This window comes from Melanotaenia boesemani, chromosome 4 (genome assembly GCF_017639745.1).
Source record: "Melanotaenia boesemani isolate fMelBoe1 chromosome 4, fMelBoe1.pri, whole genome shotgun sequence".
In the NCBI taxonomy this organism is placed as follows: domain Eukaryota; kingdom Metazoa; phylum Chordata; class Actinopteri; order Atheriniformes; family Melanotaeniidae; genus Melanotaenia; species Melanotaenia boesemani.
Window position 1 is genome coordinate 11729679 of NC_055685.1, and position 26171 is coordinate 11755849.

A 26171-nucleotide genomic window follows, 5' to 3' on the forward strand; every position below is an offset into this window, starting at 1 on the left:
ACCACACTTCTCCTTGAAGTCAATTTATTGAGTGCAGATGATAACAGATCAAAAAGGACTGCCGCTTAAAAACTATATATATATATATATATATATATATATATATATATATATAGTCTCTGCTGAGCCTTCTTCAGTAGCTCAGAGGTCTTCACAGTCCAGGTCAGGTCCTTTTTGATATAGACTCCCAAAAAGTCCTCCACCCTGTCCACACAGTCCCCACTGATAAACATGGAATGTCTGTTTTTTTTTCTCCTAAAGTCTATGATTAGCTCCTTGGTCTTTGATGCGAAGTGAAGGCAGCATGGATAATTTGTAGATAAAAAAAAAAACGGCTCACAAATAAACGGTTCAGATTTGTGCGATTTGGTTCCCATTGTTCATTTAAAAGAGCCATTCAAAAATATTGATGAACATCCGATCTCTACGGTACAGTAGCCAACAGATGGTTGTACCCAATAACTACGAATCATATTTAAACAACTCGAAATATAAAAATGCCTCGAAGTTTTTGTGCACCGTTATGTACACGAAAACTTGTTGATACTCTGTAGTTGATACCTTGATATTGGCCTCAGTTCCAAAGAAAAATTGCTTTTCACATCCATAAAAAATACAAGCGTCAATAGTCAGGTTTCATTAAAAATTGTATTTAAAAATATACATAAATCACAAGAAACAGCCAAGCCTTTTTTCTTCATCTTCTTCTTTTTTACCAATGATAGTGAGCATTATTTTTGAGTTAGAAGCTCAAATGGCAAAATTATCCCTGCCTCCCCATATTAAAGAATACTTAAAAAATTTGTGTAAAAAGGCTCCATGCAGATCCCCCCCCCCCCCCAAATCTAATCACTTGGTCCTTATTTCATTTCTGAGATTTCCTGAAAATTTCTTCAAAATCCACCCATAACTTTTTGAATTAAGTTGCCTACGTTATGTTGACAATGTTAATGTCAAACCAGCGCAACCAAATACATGAACAAACAAAACACACCTTCACACAAAAAATGACGTTATTAGAGAAACAAATCAATCAAATTACGATAAATTAAAAAAAAATTTCTTTTGCGTTTTCTGCCTTTTTTGTTGTTTCGGAACCAGAAATATCCTGCAGACAGGCAAGCAAATTTATTTGTATAGCACATTTCATATACAAGACAATTCCAAGTGCAAGCACGACAGCACAGCAGAGAGCACAGCAGAGTGTCACCATTGATTTGTCATTGCCCTGATGTGCTCAGGACTTTGCAGGATATGTACAAATATCCTGCAAAAAATATTATTTTTCATAAGAAATCAGAAAAACTATGGTGAGAGCAACCTGACAGAGAATGATCTGAAAAGGAGAAAATATCCAGTGAGCAGCAGTTGTCTGGACCATAATGCCTTGCTGATGTCAGATGTCAGAGGAGAATGGGTAGACTGGTTGGAGATTATAGAAGGTAACAGTAACTCAGGTAACCACTGGTTATAACCAAGATATGCAGAATACAATCTCTGAACACATATGGTATGTTTAAATATGAAACAGATGTGCTACAGCAGAACACCATGTCAGGTGCAACTTCCAAAACAAGACTGGAAAAACTTTTCCGGTCACTGAGCATGGTTTAGACATCACAGCCTACCTGAGTATTGTTACTGATCTTGTCCATCCCTTAATGACCACAGTGTAGCATCTTCTGGTGGCTACTTGCAGCAGGACAATGCACCATGTCACAAAGCTCAATCCATCTCCAACTAGTTTCTTAAACATGACGACTTCCCTGTACTCCAACAGCCTCCACAGTCTCCAGATCTCAGTCCAAAAGAGCAGCTTTGGGATGTGGTGGAAGGGGAGATTCTCATCATGGATGTGCCACTGTTATATCTGCCGCAACTGCGTGACACCATCATGTCAATATGGAGTAAACTCTCTGAGGAATGTTTCCAACACCGTGTTGAAGGTAGTTCTGAAGGAAAAAGGGGTGACATTCAGTACTAACAAGGTGTACCTAATAAAGTGGCAGGGGAGTGTATATGAGAATGTTACAGATGTCTTCAGTTCTAGTTGTAAATATTCATAGCAACAGTGGTTTAAACGGTTTCTGCACCTCTTTTTCTTGTCAACATTCTTTTTCAAAAAATGTTTCTGTCACATCTGATCAAACCACCAGCAATGTCCTGACGCTGTAGAAACTAGATACTATATATATATATATATATATATATATATATAAATGAAATGTTAGGCAAAAGTACTTGAGATCTGAACCCAAGCTTTCAGGCTCTTCAGTCTGATAGACAACTAAAAGAGACACACAGAGTCGACAGAAATTCGGAGGAACAAAGGTTTGATGTACTTCGCTTCACAAAGAGACTGAATTCACAAAGAAAACACTCTGACAGTATGTTCAAGCCAATCAAAGTTAAGAAAAAAAAGAAAGCCATGAAACTCTTAATGCCAACATCTAAGGAACTCAGAGTTTGAAACAAGTCCCCCCTCAGTTCTTAAATAAAACGAAAAAGCATCCTCTATTTTAAGTCCTTTGCCTTTTTGTCCGTGGGCAAGAGCTTATGCATGTAAAGTAGTTAAAGTATTTATTTGGGAAAAATGTCTTCTGCTCCCTTTCTTCAGCTTGACTTGAATGCCAGCTCTGTCGTATGATCCATTCTTTGCTTCTCCAGGGTGCTTACCTCTCTTTCCTGTCTTCGGTGACCTGGTTATACTGTGATTTGATCTCCCCTCTTCTTATAAGTCATTACTCAGTGGTAAAGTTGGTTTACCTCCTCATTCAGCCAAGTTTAACTTCAGTAATATAAGATGTACTTAAAATACTTAACGGTGCTTTGGTAGCTCCAGTCTGCCATATAAAACAAATAACTTGCTGCCAGCTGAACGATAATCCATGTAGTAATTATCCAAGAGGAGGGTCGTACCTATTTGCTTAGTTAAATCCAGGTGGCGGCTGTTTTGAAGCTCATGTGCATTTACATTGGTTGTATTTCACTTGTGCATCTGTGCATGCTGGTAAGCTGTAGAAACTGCACAAAAACACAACTTCCTTTGAAAATCAGTCCCAATTAATAAACACGAACATGTTCTTCTATTAATAAGTCGAAATGTCTACTCTGTATCAGGTCTATAACCTACCAACCAATTTAAAAATTCTCCTCCTCACCCTAAAGCTCTCCATCATCTTGCTCCCATCTATCTCTCTAAACTCGTTCAGCTCTACATTTCAGCCTGAACTTTCAGATCCTCTTCTTCTTAGCTGTCCTCTTCATCTGCCCATATGTCCATGATGGGGTATTAGCGTTTACAGTAGCTGTAGAACTACTCACCTCTGGAGCTCTCCTTCATCATCTATTCATACTATCTAGTCTTTTTGCTACTCTTCAAACCCACCTCTTTAAACTGGCCTTGCCACATTTACCATTTATTTTATCCAATTTATGAGCATGATTTTTTTGTTTTTTTTCTCACCTTTGAAATAACTTGTGGATGTTTTTTTTTTTTTTTTTTTTTTATTTACACACACCAACTACCGAGACATTATTGCTGACAAAAGTACATCATTTCATGGAAATGTTTTTTCTGATGGCCTCTTTAGGTACATTTTTTGCAAAAGAGCCTCCCTTTACTCATCTTTACAGTTCTTCATTTGCAGTTCACCAGATTTAGAGAGATGATTTCAAGTAGTCCCTTACCAAGTTCAGCTCTTCTAGACCAAAACAATTTTCTAACAGTTGTCTACACAAGGATTCATTCATCCATTAACTTCTGTTACACAACATTTGCAGAGTGAATCGAGAGAAGCGTATAAGTGAAGTAGTAGCTTCAGTGAACCACTAAGAGGAGATGTTGGGCCATTTTCTTTTTTGGGAGGTAATGTCATTTGCAGCTTATTATTACAAAAGGTGCCATATTAAGATGTGTAGTTACTAAAGAGGCTTAAACAATGATACAAAATACACGAGAACATGTACTCCTGATGTTTTCATGTGTAAAATCATGATGATTTTCCATGTAACATCTTCAGGACAACCCCTTTCCCCAGGAGTAAGTTGCAATCTGGAAGCTTAATTATGGAAATAAGTCACTAAGCTGTGCTGAACTTACCAAGTGAGCCACTTTATTAAATATTTGAAACCTTTCGTTTTGCAGCTATTCAAGCTTTAATATTCTTTTTGCTGGCAGCTACTCCACTCCTCCATGTAGACTGCAACATAGAGGTATTTTAGGCTGTCTAAGCACAGCATGTTTTAACTTTACCCTCAGATTTTCTATGGTCAGGTCAGAGGGACTGTGGGGACTTGTCTAAAAGCTTAAGCTTGTCTTTCTTTTGGATGACAAGTACTTAGGGTAGAGTCTGACGTCTGCTTCAGATCATCGTGTTGTTATAGAGCCATGGCTCTGTTCATTTGTATTAAGATTGATGGTACTGCTGATATTTAATGGAATATTACCTTTTTTGTTATTATTTTTTTTAACTTGTTCTGTCCAGCATGGTAGCAAGCAGAATGATGGTCTGGCTGCTCTGTTGTGCCGAACAAATTTGCTTTGCCAAGAGGAACTTCATGTGTATAATATATATTTTTAATCTTATTTATTTTGAATTATGGAGTCTTGCTAGATCTGACCAGAGGAGCCAGATAAAATGGTGAAGAGAAGTCAAAAGGCAGGTAGAAAAAAGAAAGAAGAGACAAAGATACAACAAAAAGATGGCAATAGCCCTTCAGTCCAAACTAACACTAGACAACCAGCTGAAATACCTGCACAGAATCACAACAGCTTTATTTTTACAGGAAAATAAAGCTGACAATCATCAACATCATGAACTGTGGCGTATTTATATAACATGCCAGGACATAAAAAAAAGCCTCTTCATGTCCAGATGTTGTCAAGGCCATAGCCCCGCCCCCTGGAAACAGGAAGTCCCATTATTTTGACCCTTTAATACCTGTAAAACCAATTCAAACTCATTAATATCCTCCTTCATGAATTCATGGTTGAAAATATGACTGACTTCTTGCAGCATCATGATTAGAGTCTCATTAGAGTTCCAACCTGAACGCGGTTCTACATGAAAAAATACTATAGAGCCACCCAGTGGCCATGTGGAGTTTTCCTCTTGATAAAATCATGTTCCAGTTTGTGAAAATTTAACACAGTTAGTTAGAAACAAGGTCATGAAAGCTTCAGATGTCATCACTGGTCAGACTGAGGTGCAAGATGGCTGCACGCACTCTGACCGCAGTGATTAAACGCCTGTGAAGAACCTGATGCTGCATCCTGCATCACTGCGAGCAGGAGGCTGATGGTGCAGCGCAGGTTTCGTGGTACATTTCCACGTCTACAATCATGCGCAGGTGGTAAAAATAGCATTTTACCCCAAACAGTGTCAGACGATCCTCAATTTATTTCTTTATGCTACCCAGCACCACCGTTCCTGTTGATCTGAACATTTTTGGGATTAATGTTCAATTCCGGCTGGTTTAAGCTGGGTGCTTTGTTAGGAGACAGTAACTGGTCCAGTCTGGTTACTGTTTGATAGATGGAGAGAAAAAACTGCAAAAAACAAACCAACAAATTGTTCTTATTGTTATCTAATTAAACTTTCAGGTCAGGACATCCGATGTCGCTTTATTCTCAACAATTTCTGATGTTTGATTCACTGAAATTTCAAATAAATAAAAATGCTCCTAAAGTCAAAACCAAAAAGATGAGCAAAATGTATTTCTATCCTAACTGTAATTTTTAAAAAAAGAATGTTATCTTTATAGAAATTAGAAATATTTGTTGGGTCAAAGCTTTCAAATTATATATTTTTTGCAAAGACTTCATTTAAAGAGATGCTTCCTTTTTTCAGTGGGCTTGTGTGAAGTACTTAAAATGAATTAGTAGCCAGATTTCCACTTGTTAGCTAAAGAAACCTGAAGCAGAAAAATAAAATCAATACCGCTAGCTACCAGAGGGGGCGGTATAGGTGATGCTGTTACTGGTTTTTTTCAGCAGAATAGTTGTTCCACATGCTATTAAATAAAGCTAAATGAATATAAAACATCAGTGGTGGACGTCCACAGGAGGAAATGGAGAAACTTCATCCTCAGGAATATCTGGGATATTCTATATCCAGTCAGATAAGAAACAGCTGGTGATTCACATCTTTGCCGACACATCATAAACTAAAATAATCTGAGCACAGAAACTTTTAACCATTTTTTTCCCACATTCTAAAACCCTGTTTACAGTTTCCGTTCACTTTTTCTTACTCACATCTTCTACAACCTGGCTGCAGTTTTACGTCCATCAGCTGAAGGTCAAAGCAAAATAAAACTGCTGTTCTGAGACCAAGCACTCAAGAAAATTTGAAGAAAATAAAACATCCCTTTAACATATTGGGTTTAAACTGTTGATTGGACAAAAGAAAAAGTCATTTGGGGAAGTCACTTTGGACACAGGCTCATTTTTCTGGTAAAACTCAGATGAAACAATCATTTAAAAAGCCGTTACGATCAACCCCGAACCCAACAATCTAACGAGCTGTCAGTTAAGGTGCTGAAGCCACTTTAATAAACACGTGCTTTGGGAATGAGGTCCTGCCCCAAGTGGAGGAGTTCACAAATCTCGAGGTCTTGTTCACAAGTGAGGGAAGGGCGGCTGGCAAGTGAGGGAAGGGTGGCCGGGCTCTCCCTTAGAGACAGCGTGAGAAGCTCAGCGATCCGAGAAGGGTTCAGAGTAGAGTCGCTGCTCCTCCGCATTGAGAGGAGCCAGATGAGGTGGCTCGGGCATCTGGTCAGGATGCTTACTGGACGCCTCCCTTATGAGGTGTTCTGGGCACATCCCACCGGGAGGAGGCCCCGGGGGAGTTTCAAATAAAACTATCATCTTTTTTTCTTCTGGAAAAAAAGAGTTCTTTCACAACTTAGATTTCACAAATATGAGCACATGAGTTAAAGGTCAGATCTCCAACACCATTCTTGAGTACATCAGAATGTCCTTTTTTTGCAATATCAAATAGCAAGCAAATTAGGTTTCACAGATATCTAGATATCTGATCTTTGGAAGATCCCCCAAGCTAGGCTCAGCTACCTGATTAGAGCAAAGTACCACATCTTACCTTGTTCACAAAACCTCCACCAATGGTTTGGTGCAGCATCATCAATGCAAGCCTCCAGCACATCCTGTCAGGCTGCATGACAGTGTTGGCTCAAGGCCGCTACAGATGGCGACACGACCTAATGCTGAAAAGAGACAGGAGGCAAACAGCAGACCTTCCGCTCCAGGGAGACATGCCATCCAGTTTGCAAGGGTTGGAGAGAAGGTCAACCCCTCCTACCATAGAGACACAGCAAGACTCCTCTCACTGGGCAGTGAGTGGACAATGAGGGTTGACCTGGGGAATCGACTCCACTTTTTGTGTGATGTTTCCAAATTATGCAAACATCACTCTGGCCAGACATGGTCATGTGATCAGAGGGTTGCAAGACAATCTTTCTGGTCGGACTCACTGTCCCATGGGAAGGGGAGCCGGAGGCTGCTAATGATCGGAAGCGATCCAAGTATGCAGATCTGGAGGTGGAATGCAGGGAGGCTGGATGGAAAGCTGTTACATGTCATGGGGAAGTGGGGTGCTGAAGCTTTGTTGGTTCCTTAACTGTTCACCCACTCCATGACAACCAAGAACTTGATATTAGAACTTGACTGGGCTACTGACTGAAGCCATCCCTACATCTTCCACGTGTACAGTCTATCATTAGGCAATTTCTCCCTCCAAATTTCAATTAAATCATATATTTTCATACATGTTTTTAATTACAAATTTGACTGTAAAGAAGAGGTGATTGTCAAATAGCTGTCGTACGTGATGACGTCGCAAAGGATTACCTGTCGATAACCGAGAAATCGAACAAGAAACGGAAGCACTATGTGGGAGAGAGAGGGAGAGAGAAAAAAAGAAATATTCGTATGAAGTTAGCTAGTGTTAACTTGTGTTATCGTAGAAAGGACAGGGAAAACGGTGTTTTTTCTGAAGGTATAACTGTCGTACATTTTCATAAGTTAGTCCTCTTGGACTAACTTGTCAATTTATCGTTGCGAGAACAGCAGCAAAGTGTCAGGTAACGGTTACTAACATAAATTTGAACAACTGGGTATGCTAATGCTAGGTTAACAACCAAGATAGTTATGCTGTTATGTTTGCTTATTTATTTGGTTGTTTAAATGTCCGAACTAATCTATGTTGGCTTGGGTTAAAAACGATATTTATTGTGACAATAGTCTCGTATCAGCTAACATGTACCTACTTGTAGCACGGGTATAAGTTCTAGCAAATGTAACTGTAAGCTAACAACACACATCTGTTAGACGTTGTACAATTTCCTTTAGATTTAACACAGCTTGAAATGTAGCCATGGGAGTGTTTTGTGTTGATGCCATATTGAGAAACGTACCCTGCTATATTCACTGTTTTGACATTTGCTTGGGTCAGAAACAAAATTTGGGCATCGAGTACAGTAATAGAAAACCTTATGGTTGTAATGATTTTTTTTTCATTCTGAGGTCAAGAATTTGGGGGTAGTAATTTTGCTCTTGTTGTAATACTACTTTGTTGGTTGGCCTTCTGGACTTAAAGGCAAACGGTCTTGCACTGTATTGCATAATTAAAGTATGGTTTCCATTAAATGTTTCACTTAGGGAGTGAGTCAAGTGCAACAATCTGCCACAAACTATTTAAAAAGCAAAATAAACATTTCAAACAAAAACTAGTTTAAAAGATTGGCCTGCTGTTAAGTCTTTGTCAGCGTGTTTCTGTTATTTTTGGTATCTATTAGCCAGGATGGATCCGGCTCTACTTAGGGAGAGGGAACTGTTCAAGAAGAGAGCTCTTTCCACTCCAGCTGTAGAGAGGAGACAGGCTGCATCTGACTCTGGATCGCACAAGAAGAAGAAGCCCAAACTAGATAAGGAGAGCTCCTCTGGGTCCAAACACAGCTCTGGTAAGTAAAGCGTATTTTCTTAATACTGAAGTAAACAGCTTTTGTGCTCTGGTTTTAAGTTTGGTATGTTAGGTGGGTCATTTATGTATGCCAACCATGCAACTGCTAACTTACTCCAAATATACACTTGTCTTTGATTACACATTTGTATGCTTGCAATGGCTGGCACACATATTCTTAATTATTTATTTGTTCGGCTGGTCAGTTATTTACTTTCTAAATAACTGTCACTTAATTTCTTAAAGACACAACATGGAGGTGTCAGATGTTCCACACCTTTGATTGAATTTCTTAAAGATTGCATACAAACTGCATCTGTTGCTTGTTCTGCAGTGATCTTGGCATCATTCAAATGCTAACTTTCAAAATTATTGCAGTGTTTGTTATTGTAAGTGCTACAAATCTCTTTTAGTACTTTGGTATGTAGCCTAGTGAGTAATTATGCCAACAATAGAGTTGGTTTCCTACATTACCATGAGGTTTTAAAAAAAAAAAAAACAACTTACATTTCTGGTCTCACACCATCATTAGTGCACCAGTTCTGCTCTCTTTGATTAATGAAAACATAGCTATTATTTTCTGATGGCAGTTAATTATTTTAGAGAACACACAACAATTTGCGACTGCTTTTTAAGGCGCATTTATGCTAGTATGTAGTTTACATGTTTAGGTAGTCTACATGCGTTTCAAAGGCCACTGCCCTCGTACTTACGTGTCCTTGCAGAGTTCAGAGCTCGCCTCTTGGGTAGGAGGTGAAAGAAGGTAGAACAGTATAGAGTAATGGCCTGTGCAGCCATAGAATACGTCGCAGCTCTTTCTTCTTCCTTGTTTCTTTTGTTGGTCACATGTCAGCTATACTGCTCAACCATATCACCCACGGTTTCTGGTGGTCCTGCTCCATATGTGTCAGGGGACGCATCTGCAAGAGCCCTGATAACGTACCAAATTACACATGTAAAGGACACGAGATGGATAGAAAGCTTTTGTCTTTAGGATAGAACATAAAAGGTTGCTTAACTTCTTGTGCCTGTGTGTGGTGGTGTTGTGGTTGGGCAGGAAAAAGAATTCTGATTCTTTTTATGTGGTATTGGATGGTCTTTAGACAGAAATACTTTTGGCAGGATTTGCGAGTATTGGTATAGTTCCTGTTCTAGCTAGTACATGGAGGTCTGTGTGGCCCTCCAAGGATAAGCCTCCCCGATCATCATTGACCCACTGACAAATTGGTCATGCCTGAGGATGCTGCAGGCAGCAGAACATTCTCTACGGCGTCTCCAGATTCTCTCACATGTGCTCAATGTTAACCTGCTCTCATCTGTGAGGAGCGCGGGGCGCCAACTCCCCATCTGCCAGTCCCGGTGTTCTCTGGCAAATTCCAGTCGGGCAGCACAGTGTTGGGCTTTGAGTACAGGCCCCACTTGTGGATGTTGGACTCTCATACCACCCTTATTGAATGTGTTTCTAACAGTTTGAGCAGAAACATGCACATGAGTGGCTTGCTGTAGCTAATTTTGTAGGGCTCTGGCAGTGCTGCTCCTGTTCCTCTTTGCACAAAGGAGCAGATAGCAGTCCTGCTGCTTGCTTGTTGTCCTTCGATGCCCCCCTCCATGTCTCCTGGTGTCTCCTCCATGCTCTCCATACTGTGCTGGGAGACATAGCAAACCTTCTTGCCACAGCGCATTGATGTGCCATCCTGAGCTGCACTACCTGAGCAACTTCTGTGGATTGCAGACACCGCCTCATGTTACCTCTAGTGGTGAGGATACTGGCAAAATGCAAACGTGAGGCAGGGAAATGATCTGTGGTCATTCCTTTGTAGGGGTTGTATTGCCGTTGTCTCTTATTTACACCTGTTGTCTGTTCCATTTGTAAAGCAGAAGGTTACTTCCTATTGATGTGGAGGAGCAGCGATATCCCAGAAGTATCACAATGAATTACATCCTGGGTCCCCAAGTCCGGTCCTCAAGATCTTCTGTCCTGCAACTTTTAGATGCAGAGGCCTAGTAACGAGCCATACATTTGGTTCAGGTGTGTTGGTGAAAGAATGCATCTAAAAGTTGCAGGATAGTAGATCTCGAGAACCAGACTTGGGCACCCCGAGTTACATGGCAATGTTTGTGTTCCCTTTATGTTTCTTGAGAAGTGTACAACGGTCAGTATTTACAAGGCAGCTAAATAATGCATTTTATTAATTGTTATTAAACAGTAAAAAATAAAAGAAGATTTCCGTGAACGTTTATTAGGCAATTTGTGGTAAGGCATATGAAATCATACATTGCACTTGAAACGTTTAACTATGTTACTGTGCAGCTACCACACTTGTTAATGTTGCATTACTGAACATGTTGACATCATTGGTGTACAGTTTAGTGAAAAATGGGGAAAGACGGGCTTCATTCAAAGCAGTTATGTCTAGCTTAGCTTTATCAGTTTAAACTGAGATGGTCATGTCCTTAATGTTGTACAGCATCTTTATATACAGTGTAAGTCATTAAAGATCATCTGCATCCAGCAGGTCACAAGTACTTATAGTATTCACAGGACATTTGCCGTTGGAAAGTTAATACCTTTGTCATATTTCTTCTTCTTTTAAAATAGTGTATTTTGAGCATGCAACATCATAATTACATTGAAAAAAATACCATAAAGAGATAAAAAATAAATAAAGCAGATAAAGGCCCACTTAGTTGTAAAACATTCTGCCACATCCTTCATTAAGTACTGTGAATGAGTCATTTTCAGGCCACACTGTACAGTTTATTCTCTGGGGCTTTTTCTTTCTCTAGTGGCATTTCGAGTGTCAAATACATCTTTTAATAGTTTGTTTATAGATGTATGAAAATTTCCTCCTAAAGAAAAAAGAAATCAGGGTCTCATTCCTCTTTCCATTGAATCTGGGTCATTGCTTTGGTATTTGCCAATTCAGCAATAAAACCTGAATTCCAACTTTTCCCTCATCATTGCTTAACCTATACCACCTCCGTGTGGGATTCTGGTTCCTTGCAAATGCTGGTCATGAGCTTGCTGCAGCTTCCCGGTCCTTCCGCCTGTAACTGTTGGTGCGTTTTCCCTTTGGCACAGCACCCACAGTCCAGTAGCTCATAGAGAATGGCCAAGGCAGCTAGGGACAGGACAGTGAGGATGAAAAGCAGAAGGATGATAAAACAGGCCACGTTCCAGCCATCATGGAAGGGGTACACTTCTTGGACCTGCAAAGAGAATTGGGGCAGAGGAACTGCCTCAGGGCGAAGTGGGAGACTACTTGGGTGTATTGTAGTTGTGATGTTGGCCATGATTCCTGGTTGAAAGCAAAGACGACAAAAGCAAGAAGGAAGACAGACTGTTAGTGCCTATAATAGCGAAGAAAGTGAAACTGAGAAGCTGCTTTTCAGAAGTAATGTTGTAGTGTCATGACAATCAGTCAATAGTTACATTACAGGAAAGTAAAATAAATAGCATTGTAATTGTAGTGAGAAAAGAAAAGCTGCGTAGTGAAACATGCCGTCTAGACTTGCTTTGTGACTTTCTAACCTGACAAAACCATTCTGAGTGTCTGCAATCCAACATTGGAGTTAAAAGATATTCTTCAGTGGGCACATTGTCAGACCATTTGTCTCCATTCAGCTGTCCTTTCACATTTTCAGTTAACGCCTACCATTTTAAATGTCTGCTCATTTCTGCTCACACACACATTCAAAATCATATGCTTATAACACAGCTCAAATGCACAGCAAGACTAGGTCAACTGACCCAGATTACTTGAGTAGACTACAGAAAGAAGTTGAGGAACAAAAGTGCCTCTCCTCATATGGAACCATTCCTCTTAGGTTACATTTTCATGTTGACTTCGTCTAAGATCTTATAGTTGTAGCTGGGGTTATTACACATGAAAGAAAGTGTTTTTATGTGTGTGTAATAGTGATGCGCGGGTCGGGTTTTTTTCCGACCCGCGGGTCCCGCTCTTTTAAAAAAATTGGACCGCACCAAACCGCCCCGCACCTCCGCTTCTATTTTTTTAACCCGACCCGACCCGCCCCGCCCCATTAAAACACATGTTATGATATTGACGAATGCTTTTATTTAGTCTGAGAAAGGTGCATATGGTCTCCTAAATTGGCACTGGAAACTGGCAACACAAAATGTATTTTCATTTGAACGTTAAGCCTATAAACATAAATAGGCAAATAAATAAAGTGTTTTAAAGCGTTTAAGTGTTATAAAGCACATAGCCAATGCTGCTGCTGTTGTCTGCACTGATTACCTCGTTGAACCTGTCCCAAACCTGTGATTTAGCCATTTGACCCTCTTTCTTCTTTTTAAGGACGTAAACTCCCGAACGAATATTATTCAACACTTCTTCTTCCATCTTTTGTTGCTTGTCTGCTTGGCGCTTTCTGCACGTAGCCTGCGTAGCCTACTACGCGCCTACGTGGACATTACGTTACAAAACGTGACCTGTGTTTAAATAACTGATAAATATTTTGTCTTACATATTATAGTAACAAAATGTAGACACTGATTAAGGTCTTTACTTTCAGTTTGACAAAAAATAAAATTAATAGATAGAACTAAATATTTCAGAATAGTAAACCACACCAACCCGCCCCGCAGTGAAGCGAAAATTCTTTGACCCGCCCCAACCCGACCCGCGGGTAACCCGCGGGACCCGCGGGTTAGGAGGCGGCCCGCGCATCACTAGTGTGTAATCATCTTAATTGGATTTAAAAATGGGAGCTTGTTTTAGTAAATATACAAAGGTAGCTGTTACCTGGAACTGTAATGTGAGAATCCTTGGGTGTCATGGCTTCAGCTCTGAGTTTGTGCATTTTTACCCAATGACTGCCTTGAGTAATTTATTGCATTTCTAACTTTTCTATAATATGTCATTTTATTTATGTCAGAATGCACCTGTCTTAACACACACAAATATACAGAGCATCGAATTATTTAACTTGGTTTTTGTTTGGGGTTTGTTAGATTTTAAAGATGAAATATAACCCATACAAGATTGTCAAGGTGTCGCACAGTAAACTACTTTAACTGTTAGCTTGTAATTTTACGCTAGTATTGCATTCTATGGCATTTTTATTTTGAGTGAGTGCAACCTGAAGTGATCCTTGTTTATTATTCGCTCGTTGCAGGCCTAGCAATATCAGTTTCACAACTCATTGCTATGGCAACAGCCTCCTTAGCCAGTTTGTTTCCTGACCTCCCCCCTTTTTTCCTCCCCGGTGATCTCTCTGCTGCTCCTTTCTTTTGTCTGAGCAGCCACACGTGTAAATAAGGACAGTTTGGCTCCATGAGCATCTGTTACCCCCGTCCTAAATGAGCCCCACCCCTGTGGGCCTTGCAGGATTACCGTATATATTGCTGTCTTCACATCGGCCATCTCTCTTTAACGCTCACATCAGATGCCTACTCTTAATGCTCCTGTCTGGCACCTTGCAGCTTTCAATGATTCATCAGGAGAGCTGCTTTTTGCACAGAGGCTTGTAATTTCCTCAAATGCAGACATGATGGTCCTAAGTGCACAGATACAGACGGGGAAAGAGATATTCTGATGCTTGTTATTCAAGAGGGAAACAGCGCAGACATGTCCATGTTTATTTAATTCCAGTGAGTGGGTGTGCTGTTTTGGCCTCAATATGCCAAGTTACAGCCAAAGATTTTAGAAGATTTAATTATATTTTTCTGAAAATCCTGCTAGATAGAACAATTTTCAGTTAGATGTATTTAATACTGAGGGAATCAGCTTTTAAAATAGACCTGCTGCGTTTAAATATGTATGAATCACAGACAGCCTTAACCTCACACTGAAACCAAGATGAGCTTTTCTGTTAAATTTGTGCTGTGGATTGCTATGATCAGTTGATTGTAAACAAGTTTGTAGTAAAAAAAAATAATAATAATAATAAATTGCAGACTCACCTGTGTTTGGCTCAGCCTTTGAAGATGAAAGTCAGCAGATACACTCTCCTCCTTTTGGCGCTCCACCTATATCTTGATCTTCCACTCGTTTCCCTCCTACATTCAGTCCTCAACCTGCCCTCCTTGGCGTACTCGCACAATTTCAGTCGACGCTTGTGCACCCGCTCTCCTCCTCCGCCACTCCTTGCAGCTCTTCATGTCTCAGCTGAACAGAACAACCTTCTCTGCATGATTGGCTCTCTCCAGTTACCCCTGCCTCTGCGCCATTCGTTAGCTGACCTGCCACAACTTCAGCATCCCGCCCACCATGCAGCTCAGAGCCACAGAGGCTCCCACCCACACCATGAATCATTCATGTTTATGTGTCTGTTTCAGATGGGATTGATGTATAATGGGGAGGGAAAGGAGGCAGTATGATTGTGCTCCAACAGAGAATTAGAACAGTTTATTAGACTTAAAATAATTCTCATCAGACTGCTCCAATACGTCACTCCTGCATGATTTTTATTAGTACTTTTTAAAACAGGTCAGTGTGCCACACTTGTTTGCATACATGCCCACACATTACTGTGAGCACAATTTAATTTTCTATTACGCTGTTTCGACATGAACTTCCTGCTCAGCAGTTTGTCAGATGTATCTTCATCCACAGCTGTGAACAGTATTCAATGTAAGTACACGTGTCATCAGATTACAGTCATCAGAAGAGACAATTTAGTTTAAGTGATGAGCAACAAAATTTTGTTTTGATCCTTTTTAGCTATATCATTGATAGCGATAATGTTTCAAATTATTGTTATTGTAAAGTAAACAAGAAATGATTCAGAAAAACTGAAGACTTGAGCATGTATAGTGTACTTTGTCTAGCTTCTTGATCTTTGCCCATTCTTCAAAGCAAAAATGCTCAAGCTCCTCCAAGTTGGATGGGTTCTGCTGGTCTACAGCAATCTTGAAGTCAAACCAGCGATCGTGGATTTGAAAAAGGTCATTCCAACACATTTAAACATTTCTCCTTTCTCCACTCCTGTGTTGCTATGGTGCTTGAACATACCTTTGTGTACTATTACTTCTAAACAGCTTCCCCGAACACTCAGCTCCCTGTAGGGATTATGTTTGAGTGTTTAGAGGTGGTGACCTGGCCTCACAAAACATGAAACATGAATCAGCGAAAACATGTACCACAACAGCGGTTCTGATCTGTCCATTAAAAATCTTCCCTTTTCAGGCTATGTGTGCACTCATAAGAAGGGCTATTTATGAATTATTTTAAACATTATCTGCACAAAATATGCCGACAAGTTGGCATTTCATAGGAATGTCAGGTTTTATTAAAAAATGTCAAAATCAATACAGCAATAAAATGACTTCAGTTAAGATGAGAAAAAAGTTGCAGAAAATTGAAATAGAAATAAAGATTTAACTTATTCTTGCAGCTTGTCTACAGTAGCTGAGAAAACCCTAAACACTGAAACAGACTATACCATTATAACATGGTAACTGTGATCTTAGACCAAATAAAACTGGAATAAATTTTATTTGTTTAAAACTTTTAGATATAAGTTTATTTGTATAGCCCAATTAAACTACAACAGGATGATTCAAAGTGCTTCACAGAACATTTTAAACATCAGAAATAAGAAGCATAATTTAACATTTAAAACAAAAGATAATGGAAAATAAAGAACATTAGCTAAAGACTGCATTAAAACATGATAAAGATTAAAAATTGAAGCTTAAAGAAACAGATGCAGTTTTGGACTTTTTCAAATAAAAACTATTGAAATGCAGCAGAGAACAGGTGGGTCTTTAACCTGGATTTAATGGTCCCATATTATGCAAATGTCACTTTCTAAAGGTTTTCTAACGGTTATATGTGTCCTCATAGCCTGTGTATGAAGCCCAAAAATTAGAAAATTGCGCCATCTCTCTCACTTGCTTGCTCCACATTTTAGCTAGCTAGCTGAGCCTACCCTCTAAAATCACCGAGCGGGCGGCAGCAATAACCAGATCCTCTCCCAGACAGGGGCATGGACAGGCACCGTGCATGAACATATAATGGTCCAGACACAGTACACCCGTTTTCATTAGAGCTCACTAAAGCCACTTTTGGAATGGCTGAAATTAAGGATCAAGGCTGAATTTGGGGTAATAAACTTTGAAAACAATGTTGTTGGACCTCTGACACCCATATGAAATAGTTGAAAATATGTATAATTTGGGATATTTAAATACACTGAGTGTTTCAGCTAATTTGAGGCTTTCTAGGAGTTTGTTTCAGACATGTGGAGCATAGAAAGCTGAATGCAGCTGCTCCATGTCTGGTTCTGATTCTAGGAACTGATGAGAGACTGGATCCAGATGACCTGAGGGTTCTGGTAGGTTCATACTGGGTCAAGAGGTCACTGATGTGTTTGGTCCTAAACCATTCAGAGCTTTATAGACCAGCAGCAGAACTTTAAAATCTATTCTCTGACGAACAGGCAGCCAGTGTAAAGACCTCAGAGCTGGACTGATGTGGTCCACTTTCTTGGTGTTAGTGAGGACTCGAGCAGCAGAGTTCTGAATAAGCTGCAGGTGTCTAATTGATTTTTAGGTAGACCTGTAAAAACTGACTAAAGATGAAAGCATGGACTAGTTTTTCCAGGTCTTGCTGAGACATCAGATCTTTTACCCTTGATATATTCTTAAGGTGATAGTAGGCTGATTTTGTAATTCCCTTAATGTGTTTTAGGTTTGAGTATCAATACACCCAGATTTATGGCCTGGTTGGTGGTCTTTAGGTGTTTAGAATGAAGCTCTGTGGTTTTGTTTTGTTGTTGTTTAGCTGAATAAAGTTCAGGCACATCCAGTCATTAATCTTCTCAATACATTGACGAAAACATGTCACCTTGGTCTCCTGGTGACATGTTACATGTTAGTCTGAATATTCCTAACAAGCAAATGGCTGCCAGAGAAGTCTGGCAAACTGCTGAATGTCAGCATCTGATATTTTTGGTGTGTAACACACCACAGCATTTATTGGGTTGAATCAACCCGCTGACTGTTCAGCAGATTAAATGAGTGCATGAGAAGGGAGGTGGCAACATCTGTCCCCTCTTTCTGTTCTGGCAAGTTGTTTTCTCATACAGGTGTACACCTAAACTGGGAGTTGGAAGTGGTCTTTGCAATGTGTTCATGTGTTGTTTTGTGGGTCCAGACACTGGTGACATGAGAAAACAAAACAAGCAGCCTCTTGTTGAAACTTCTTTTTCATGTTGATTTGCTGTATAAGACTTTAAATCCAGTATCAGCAGTCTAGAACGAACTCATCAGCAAAACTGGATTAAATACAACAACATATTTTCTCACATGCTGAATGTATGGTTTCCATGGCAATGGTATACACATCTTGAAATGTGTTGAGTTGAAGCCTGTTTTGTTCCACCAAACAGGCCTTGGAAATACTCGCCGATCCTACCAAAAGTAAGGGGATCGGCATTAGCAAGTATTTCTGTCTAAAACCCATCCAGTACCATGGAAACAGAATCATAATTCTTTGTTTCCTGTCCAACACGACCACACACAAACACAGGAAGTTATGCAGTCTTGCGTTTTGAGTTGGTAGGCGGAGAAGCAGCTGCACACGAGTCACTGGTGTGCTAACATTTAGCATTAATGGTATCTTAGTAATTTGCCGTCATTACTCATTAGAAAATACCACTAACAAAAAATGCCTAATATGCAGGGCTGAAGTTTCCAGAGGCAAAGTAAATGCTGCCAAATTTACTACCAGCAACTTTATAAAGGATTTGGTTGAAATCACGTGAAAGAACACGAGTTTCTTAGAATTTATTGTCCTGGATTAACAGCCCCTGCTCTCTGTGGTAAACGTTTACTGTACGTCCAATTTCAAGATAGTTTTTAATAGAAATTCTTTGATCCGAGTTTATTTACTCAATCATTAAAACAGTTCTGTGGCAATCATGGCTTTTTTGTCTTAATAAACCATGAATTATATAATGTAATTAATTGCATTAATTTTTTAACTGGAATTATTGCTGTCCTCATCCCCCACACTTTTCCCGATGAGAGGGTTCAACACCTGCACTCTTTCATTTAAAGAAAAAAAAATGTTTCCTGCAGTTCTGTACTGATATGCCTTTTCCTCCTCCGCTTCTACCCCTCCTCTCTCTCCTGTTGTTCCTGACTGGCTGTCGATGATCAGCTGGTGCTAGCTCTGTCTCTCTTGTTGCGCTTGTTTATTATTCATCTGAGAAGGAGGAAACTAGCGGGTTCGTGGTTCATCTTATATTTAACCCAAAGTATTGTTACTGGACTCACTAGCAATAGCAAACATTTATCAGTCAATCAGATCCTTGTCATTGTCCCGTGAAGCTGAAGAAAGAAATAGAATTTATAGACCTCTTAATAAAATAACACTAGTATTGGATCCGTACTTGGTATCAGCAGATACTTAAACCCCAGGTATCAGACAGAAAAAAATGGCATCTGAACATCCCCACATTTAACTGTAGCCATAATGCTTGTTTGGTGGAATGAACCAGACTTCAACCCAATACATTTCATATATGTTTTCTCTCAGCTGGGCATAGGTGCGAGCCATTAATTCTCACTTCCTAGTACACCAATATGATATTAGAATACAGTGATAATGTAATATTTTATTTTTTAAAAATGTGCTGATTTCCCCTCACAGAATCCAGCAATGGCAACTTCAACATCAAGGCAAGCTCTGGGTACAAGTTTGGCTGTCTGGCCAAAATCGTCAATTACATGAAGGTAACCATCTAAAAACATTTATGCCTTTAAAAAGGAAATCTACGTTACATATATAAGCATGGTCATGAATATTAGCATTTCTTTTCTAATAGGGAAGTTGAAGTAGAAAAAAGTGTTTTCATTTAGTTTAATTTGTAATGTGCCTCTGCAAGTTGATTTAAGTTCACACAACGGCAGCCACTCAGTTTTTGATTTTAAGCTTATCTCCATCCAAGCTTTATATAAAAAAACGTGACTTGTTGTCTTTTGTGTCAGCTTAATGAGTCAGTAATGTCCGCTGAGTAACATTTGGTCCCCAGTCTTTCTCTGGGTACACAAACAGCTTGTTTATCATGCTGTGGCTCTGCAGAGGCAGCATGGTCCCGTCAAACTAACCGTCTGACTCATCCCTTTCTATTAAACGCACGCTCTGCTTGACAGATTTTTTCTTTGAATGTGTGCACTTTGTGTGCCATCTGTTGAACGCACTGAATTTTAAACTATGTAAAAGAAGCACGATGGTTTCATCCAAGGTGCTAAATTGTTGTAGATATTTGGCTGAAGCCATATGAGCTGTCTAAGACAAATACCTTAGATTTTAAAATAATTGGTGTAGAAGATTTTATGACATGAACTGTGTTTACTTGGCTTTTTTTTTCCTTTTTAAATTTTGTGTGATTTTCTGTCCTTTATTCACAGACGAGACATCAGAATGGTGACACACACTTCCTGACCCTCGATGAGATTCTGGATGAGACCAAACTTCTTGATATCAGTATGAAACAGAAACAGTGGCTCGTGACTGAGGTGAGCAGGTCCCTTTATCTTGTTAAGATGATTTGACTCTTCCTCCACCGTTTCCCTCAAGTTGTCTGCATCTGAAAACCTCATAATCCTGTTTCCTTTTTTTTTTTTGCCTTACTATCAATTATTCTTACACAGATTGTATGTTGCAAAAGAAGGAAGCCACTGAGTTACATCTGAATAATTAAATTGATAGAAGATATGGAAGATGTTTATTATGCAGAACTAGTTTAATCGAAAAGAAAATTGGAGTTTTCATGTATTTTCAAAAACTATTATTTGTTCATCTCACTACAGCAGAAGATACACATTTTATCTTTTGTTTTTTTTTTTATATAAACGATAAAATGGATACATCTACACATCTTCTGCTCTTTCTTTACCTCTCTTCTCAGGCCTTGGTCAACAACCCAAAAATTGAGGTCCGTGATGGAACTTACGGTTTCAAGCCCAAGTTCAACCTGAAGGACAAGAAAGCCTTGCTGAGGCTGCTGGACAAACATGACCAGCTGGGCCTGGGAGGAGTGCTGCTGGACGACGTAGAGGAGGGACTCCCCAATTCAGCCAAGGCCATCAAGGCAATATAATTATAATTAATGCAAAAACATATGCGTGACTGATAAGAACGTACTGTAGTGACTGAAGACTTAAGCAAAGACGTCTGGTGTGATGATTGATTAATTGATTTAATCATTTTTTCCAATGCAGGCTTTGGGGGATCAGATTATCTTTGTAACACGACCGGACAAGAAAAAGATCCTGTTCTACAATGACAAGCATTGCCAGTTTGTGGTAGATGAAGGTGAGGAGTTTTGAGCATTTGGACAGTTTTCATTCAATAATTAAGCAAATTTGATGTAATCTTTTTGAAAATCTGCAAATAAATGTGAGTCGGACATATTTCCATTGACAGATGTGTAAACTAGGCTGTGTAGTGTCTCCAAAGGGAGGCTGTTCGTAGTGGCTGTAATTCAGTAGAAGTAGTAGTTGTCTCAACAGTAGGGCTGCAACTAATGACTATTCTGATAGTCGATTAGTCATCGACTGTTAAAACGACTAGTCGACCAATCGGATTATGTGTCTCATAATTATTAAATGGATCTTATTTCACTTTCAGCTTTTAAATCTTGCATGAGGATGTGATCTAAGTCAGACTTGCATTCTCTTTAAATGTTTGAGCATTGGAGACGCACTTCTGTGGCATGCAAGCTTTACAAATCTCACATGTATTTAATTTATTTTGTAAGTTTAATGTTAAGTGGTCCTAGACCTTTGACGTCCTCTGCCACCGCTTTGTTCCCTGGTCTGCCGCCATATTTTTCCCCTGGCAGACTTTATTGCCCATGTGCAAATCTCAGCAGAGATGGGAAAGAAGACGATGTCTCACTCTGTAGGTTTTTTTTCCCCCCGACAATAGTCGATGGTTAAATTCGTTGTCGACCATTTTTATTGTTGACAACGTCAACTGATCGTTGCAGCCCTACTCAGCTGTAAACAAGCCTCTTGGTGACTAAAACAACCGCGATGGAAATTCACTGGAAAAATGGAAAAGGTTCTTTTTCTTTTTTAAGAATTTTTTTTTCTTATTTTTATCTCTTGCAATATGTAGAATATTATACGTGTAAAGATGCTGGTCATTTTGGAGTTTTTATTTGCCAGCTCAGATCAGAAGCATCTGGTGATGAGATTAGAAAGGTTGTTTCTGTTCTCCTTAATGTGTAGAGTCTTCTATAAGAAGGAATGTTTGTGTTTTTTAATGCATATAAATTTTCTGACTTAACAACTTCCGTTCTCCTTTTCTTATCCTCATCTTCTAAATCTTGACAATTTGTTAATTTTTTTAACTTGTAGATTTGGAAGTGATCAGTTTGAATTGTTAAATGACTGTTTCATAGATTTTCATGATGAAAATCTATTTTAACTCTAAATTAGACAGAATTAAATTTTAGTCTGAGTTACTTTTGGATGTTGAAAATATCTTGCCACAGGTGGAAAGGAAATGACTGGGAAGCCTCTTTTTAATCTGACCAAATATACAGCTTGCATAAAACTAAAGAGGTTCTGGTAGATTTTCAGTGAAAATCTGTTTCCATTACATCAATTCTGGCTTGCAAGGTTTCATCCATGTGATCATCCAAGTTGCTACTTTTTCCTGTGATATCAGTATCCATCTCACTCAGTTAATGCACCTTCATTTGTTGACTAGGATACATAGGATCACATAATAGGCACATTTTGCTTTGTTTGGCTACACATTTTACATCAGTTATCAGTACTGCTCTTGCCCAAACATTTCCCTTTAATGTGCAGAATTTCAGAAACTTTGGAGGAGTGTTCCAGTCGACTCCATGGACGAGGAGAAGATTGAGGAGTACCTGAAAAAACAAGGCATCTCCTCCATGCAAGAAACAGGACCAAAGAAAGTGGTCAGTATCTTTTTTTTTTTTTTTTTTTTTATCTCCCCCATTTTTATTTTATTTTTCATTTTAGTTTCAATAAACTCTTTTGTGTGTGTGTTTTTTTTTGTAAAGTAAGACTTTAACTCAGTTTTGTAATTTGCTGTGAAACATCTATACCACTGCTGAGTCTGTTTCTTTGCTGTCTGCAGTTACCAGTTCAAAAGAGAAAGAAGCAAGGCGGGCAGAGGAAGAGACACTTCAAGACCCACAATAACCATTTGGCAGGAGTTCTGGAGGACTATACAGATGGTGTGCCTGCAAAGAAGTGAAATAACTCACTAAAATTTAAAGCTCAGGTGTGGCTGGAGATGGAGTAACAGCCACGCTACAATACAGCCCTTTCATGGCTGTTGAGTCAAAGAACCGACTTTTCCTTTACTTACATTGCCTCCAGTGATCTTTCATTACATGAAGCCAGTAGTAGCTGTGTTGTGGAATAATTTTAAGATTGTTTGATTAAAAACTGAAAGACACTGGAGGAGTACTGAGGTCATTATGGACTGAATATCCTTAACAAAACCACAACAGTTAAAAGAAAAGGTAATGGAAGCTGAAATGTTTGTATTTATTTGATTATTTTAAGCATAAAGCAAAAAAGATGGTTTAATTTAGATGAGCAGCAAGCAGTTGTGGTCTCTTAGATGAACCTTTCATACCAATTTGCTAAAAGCAGCCTCATCCTGGATGACACATCGCAGTCTCACCCAGCATGAAACGTCCTTCTCTTTACTTAGGGAATTTTCAGAATGTTTAAATACTTTTACTTTGCATCACCATGGTACAGTGGTTTAACATGCTAGTTTTTTTTTATTATTTTAATAAATTACACTGTTACATAATACTGCCTTACGTTTATTAGATTATTTAGTCAATACACCAAGTACGCCAGTGACATATTAAAAGCCTTCAACATCAGAAAATGGTGCACTGGCACAGCAAATGTTTCTTCTGCTGGTGCTGAGAGTAGAAAATATCAAAGAGGAACAATTACTGACAGGCTGAGAAATATATATACAATCATGCTTTCTTTCAACAAAATTTGTTTAAATATGATTTTGCTAGTCATTTACAATTAATTGAGGATGTAAAACAGTCATTTTTAACTAGCAGTGTGGCCTGCTTTAATAGTTTTCTTTAAATGGTGGTAGTTTGGCAAAATCTTCATCAGAAAATCAAGCTGAAGAGTCTGGGGCTGCAACGACAAAACAGACACATTAATGACCAAAATACACATGTGGTGTAAGTAAATTTGAAAAAAAAACTTGCACCAACTTTAAACTATGGTGTACTTGAAATGCCACTTAATGTTTTCCTGAACAGATTGAGGTATTAGGTAAAAATGTGAAATGTTGACAATTCAAAGCATAATGTTAGCTTTTTGGCTAATTATCTGTTTAACTGCGTACTTTAATGGAGTCAGCAACATTTTAGTTTGGTCTACTGTGGAAGTTTACCAGTTTAAAATTACAATTTACATGTAATATTGTGTTTCAGGACTTAAATGATGATGGTTATCAAATAAATATTGTAAGCAGATGCCATACAGAAGACAGGGAAGCGCTGGCTCCATCACCAATCAGCTAAATGCCCCCATTAGGTAGATTGTAGTTTACAATGAGGTAAACAAATATCTCACTTAGAGCCAGAATAGGAAAATCTACATTTTGTTTCTCCACATGAAAACAAGTAATTGTATGTTAATCCCAGACCTAGGGAATTAATACACATCCCATCATGTTTATCCATACCTGAGGTCTCTCTGTCTGAACCCTCCTCATACAGCCAGAGCCATAGATGACTGTGTTCTCAGGTATGACCTCACAGGTGTTGACCTGACAGAAAGCTCCAATGATACAGCCACTGGTGAGGATCACATTTCTACCAACGTCAGCTAGACAACAAAGCAGAGTTTGATTGATGCATTAAATCTTTTCCTTTATATAACAGTATATATTTGCCTAAATTTACAACCCACCTTTAGATTCAATCACGTTGTTGTCACCTATTTTTAAAGCTTGTGATACTGGTTGTCAGTTAATGCAAAACGGCTGTAAATTATCTGACAGTAACAGTTTTAAATCAGTTAATAGACATGAACTGGACAGACAAAGCAGTCAAAAGGATACCACAGCCAACTTCAAACACGTTATTGATCCCAATAGTCATTGTCTTTGGTTCCATCTCAGAGTCTGGTGTGATGTTTTCAGGGTAACTGGGAAAGAATAAACAGGTTTGCAGCTTTTAGGATGTGATGTAAGGTAAAGCTTAGCCCACATCAGACATGATTTGCAACGAAGTGTAAATCAATGAACTGATGTACAATGAGTCATCAAACACCTGTTAATGATCAGAGCTTGCTCTTCGATCAAGTTGCCTTCTCCAATCACGATGGGTCCTGCTTCTGCAATGATACGAGCTTTTGGATGGACCACTGTTCTAGGGCCTGAGGAGAAAGGCAGTTAAAGTACGAGTAAAGAACGGGTCAGCTGACTCTGGCTTAGTGTTTACTTTCAGTGATTTGTTGTAAAACAATTTACCAATAGTAACATCTCCTCTGATTTCGCTTTCAACACAAACCACGGCTCCAGCGGCTATTTTGACACTACAAAAGAAACGAATGGAGAAATGTTTGTCAAAGCTAGCTTGAGTTGCTAACTAAATGCTTACTATAAATTATTTTAAAAAGCTGTTATATGGCTTCCTTGTAACTAGTTATTTACCATTTTAATGCAAATAACATTACGATGTACAGTTAAACCTTCAATTAGGATGTTGTTACCTTTTCTGGGCATTCGATTTGTCGGCCATTGTTACGGAAAAGTCCGACGGGAGGCGCCGCTGATGCTCTCACCTCGGTCATCGATTGGAAATCCTTGTTGCGTCTGCGTTGACGCATGCGTCAATCGACACTGTTGGCATTTGAAGAGTCTCAGATTTCAATTGCAAACTACTACTCAAAAGACAATATAGTAAGTCAAGACAGAGAAAAAGACATAAAATCAAATAATAGACTATATTTCAAGGACAATGTTTTATGCACATTTGTACACAAAAAGTATGAGAGGACCAATGAGTCCTCACCATAACACGTTGGCAGAAATAATTCCTGCAAACCTTTAATGTGTGAACTTTCCATTTATACCATGAGCCAAAACTCCTCATCCTATGGTTAGAACTGAAGAAGCCTCTTGGATGAGAAGTGAAACTTTTTTTTTTAAAGAACCGAAATAAGGATGTCAA

The 26171-nt window shown here is 39.0% G+C and overlaps 4 protein-coding genes across 7 annotated transcripts in view; 2 read left to right on the forward strand and 2 right to left on the reverse strand.

Annotated features, from left to right (window-relative positions):
• smim18 (small integral membrane protein 18) lies at positions 1 to 15114 on the reverse strand. Of its 2 annotated transcripts, XR_006010114.1 has the most exons (3): positions 14911 to 15114; positions 11302 to 12280; positions 1 to 12 (listed from the first exon to the last, which is right to left on the reverse strand). XR_006010114.1 is itself a non-coding variant. In XM_041984085.1 (2 exons), the coding sequence occupies exon 2, from the start codon at positions 12273 to 12275 to the stop codon at positions 11952 to 11954; it is 324 nt and encodes a 107-aa protein (XP_041840019.1). In that variant the 5' UTR covers positions 12276 to 12280; positions 14911 to 15114; the 3' UTR covers positions 11206 to 11951. The 2 variants fall into 2 exon arrangements, 1 of the variants encoding a protein (XP_041840019.1); XM_041984085.1 differs by lacking the exon at positions 1 to 12 and having other exon boundaries at positions 11206 to 12280.
• gtf2e2 (general transcription factor IIE, polypeptide 2, beta) lies at positions 7895 to 23770 on the forward strand. 3 transcript variants are annotated; one of them, XM_041984080.1, is made up of 9 exons: positions 7895 to 8103; positions 8296 to 8318; positions 8818 to 8982; positions 19607 to 19689; positions 20368 to 20475; positions 20868 to 21050; positions 21181 to 21274; positions 22783 to 22898; positions 23081 to 23770. In XM_041984080.1, exons 3-9 carry the CDS (start codon positions 8823 to 8825, stop codon positions 23198 to 23200), a joined length of 864 nt encoding a protein of 287 aa, XP_041840014.1. In that variant the 5' UTR covers positions 7895 to 8103; positions 8296 to 8318; positions 8818 to 8822; the 3' UTR covers positions 23201 to 23770. The 3 variants fall into 3 exon arrangements, with proteins under 3 accessions (XP_041840014.1, XP_041840013.1, XP_041840012.1); XM_041984079.1 differs by lacking the exon at positions 8296 to 8318; XM_041984078.1 differs by lacking the exon at positions 8296 to 8318 and having other exon boundaries at positions 7897 to 8018.
• The window catches only part of LOC121638962 (dynactin subunit 6-like), a 3324-nt gene continuing 923 nt past the window's right edge, over positions 23771 to 26171 (reverse strand). The window contains exons 2-8 of the mRNA XM_041984084.1: positions 25711 to 25840; positions 25469 to 25533; positions 25269 to 25374; positions 25058 to 25143; positions 24907 to 24954; positions 24680 to 24822; positions 23771 to 24123 (exon numbers count right to left, since the gene is read on the reverse strand). Coding sequence (XP_041840018.1) covers positions 24031 to 24123; positions 24680 to 24822; positions 24907 to 24954; positions 25058 to 25143; positions 25269 to 25374; positions 25469 to 25533; positions 25711 to 25739 — 570 coding nt within the window. The 5' untranslated portion in view covers positions 25740 to 25840 and the 3' untranslated portion in view covers positions 23771 to 24030. The remainder of the gene's footprint in view (positions 24124 to 24679; positions 24823 to 24906; positions 24955 to 25057; positions 25144 to 25268; positions 25375 to 25468; positions 25534 to 25710; positions 25841 to 26171) is intronic.
• Positions 25308 to 26171, forward strand: part of hgsnat (heparan-alpha-glucosaminide N-acetyltransferase) — a 9513-nt gene continuing 8649 nt past the window's right edge. The window contains exon 1 of the mRNA XM_041984075.1: positions 25308 to 25395. The gene's annotated coding sequence lies outside the window, so the exon portion shown is untranslated. The remainder of the gene's footprint in view (positions 25396 to 26171) is intronic.

Excerpts from the sequence above, each read along its gene's own strand:
- smim18 (XM_041984085.1), bottom strand. The coding sequence starts at position 12,275 with ATGGCCAACATCACAACTACAATACACCCAAGTAGTCTCCCACTTCGC.
- gtf2e2 (XM_041984078.1), top strand. The coding sequence starts at position 7,952 with ATGAAGTTAGCTAGTGTTAACTTGTGTTATCGTAGAAAGGACAGGGAA. Across the intron at positions 19,690-20,367 it reads AAATCGTCAATTACATGAAG|ACGAGACATCAGAATGGTGA; the intron begins GTAACCATCTAA and ends CTTTATTCACAG. Across the intron at positions 22,899-23,080 it reads AAACAGGACCAAAGAAAGTG|TTACCAGTTCAAAAGAGAAA; the intron begins GTCAGTATCTTT and ends TGCTGTCTGCAG.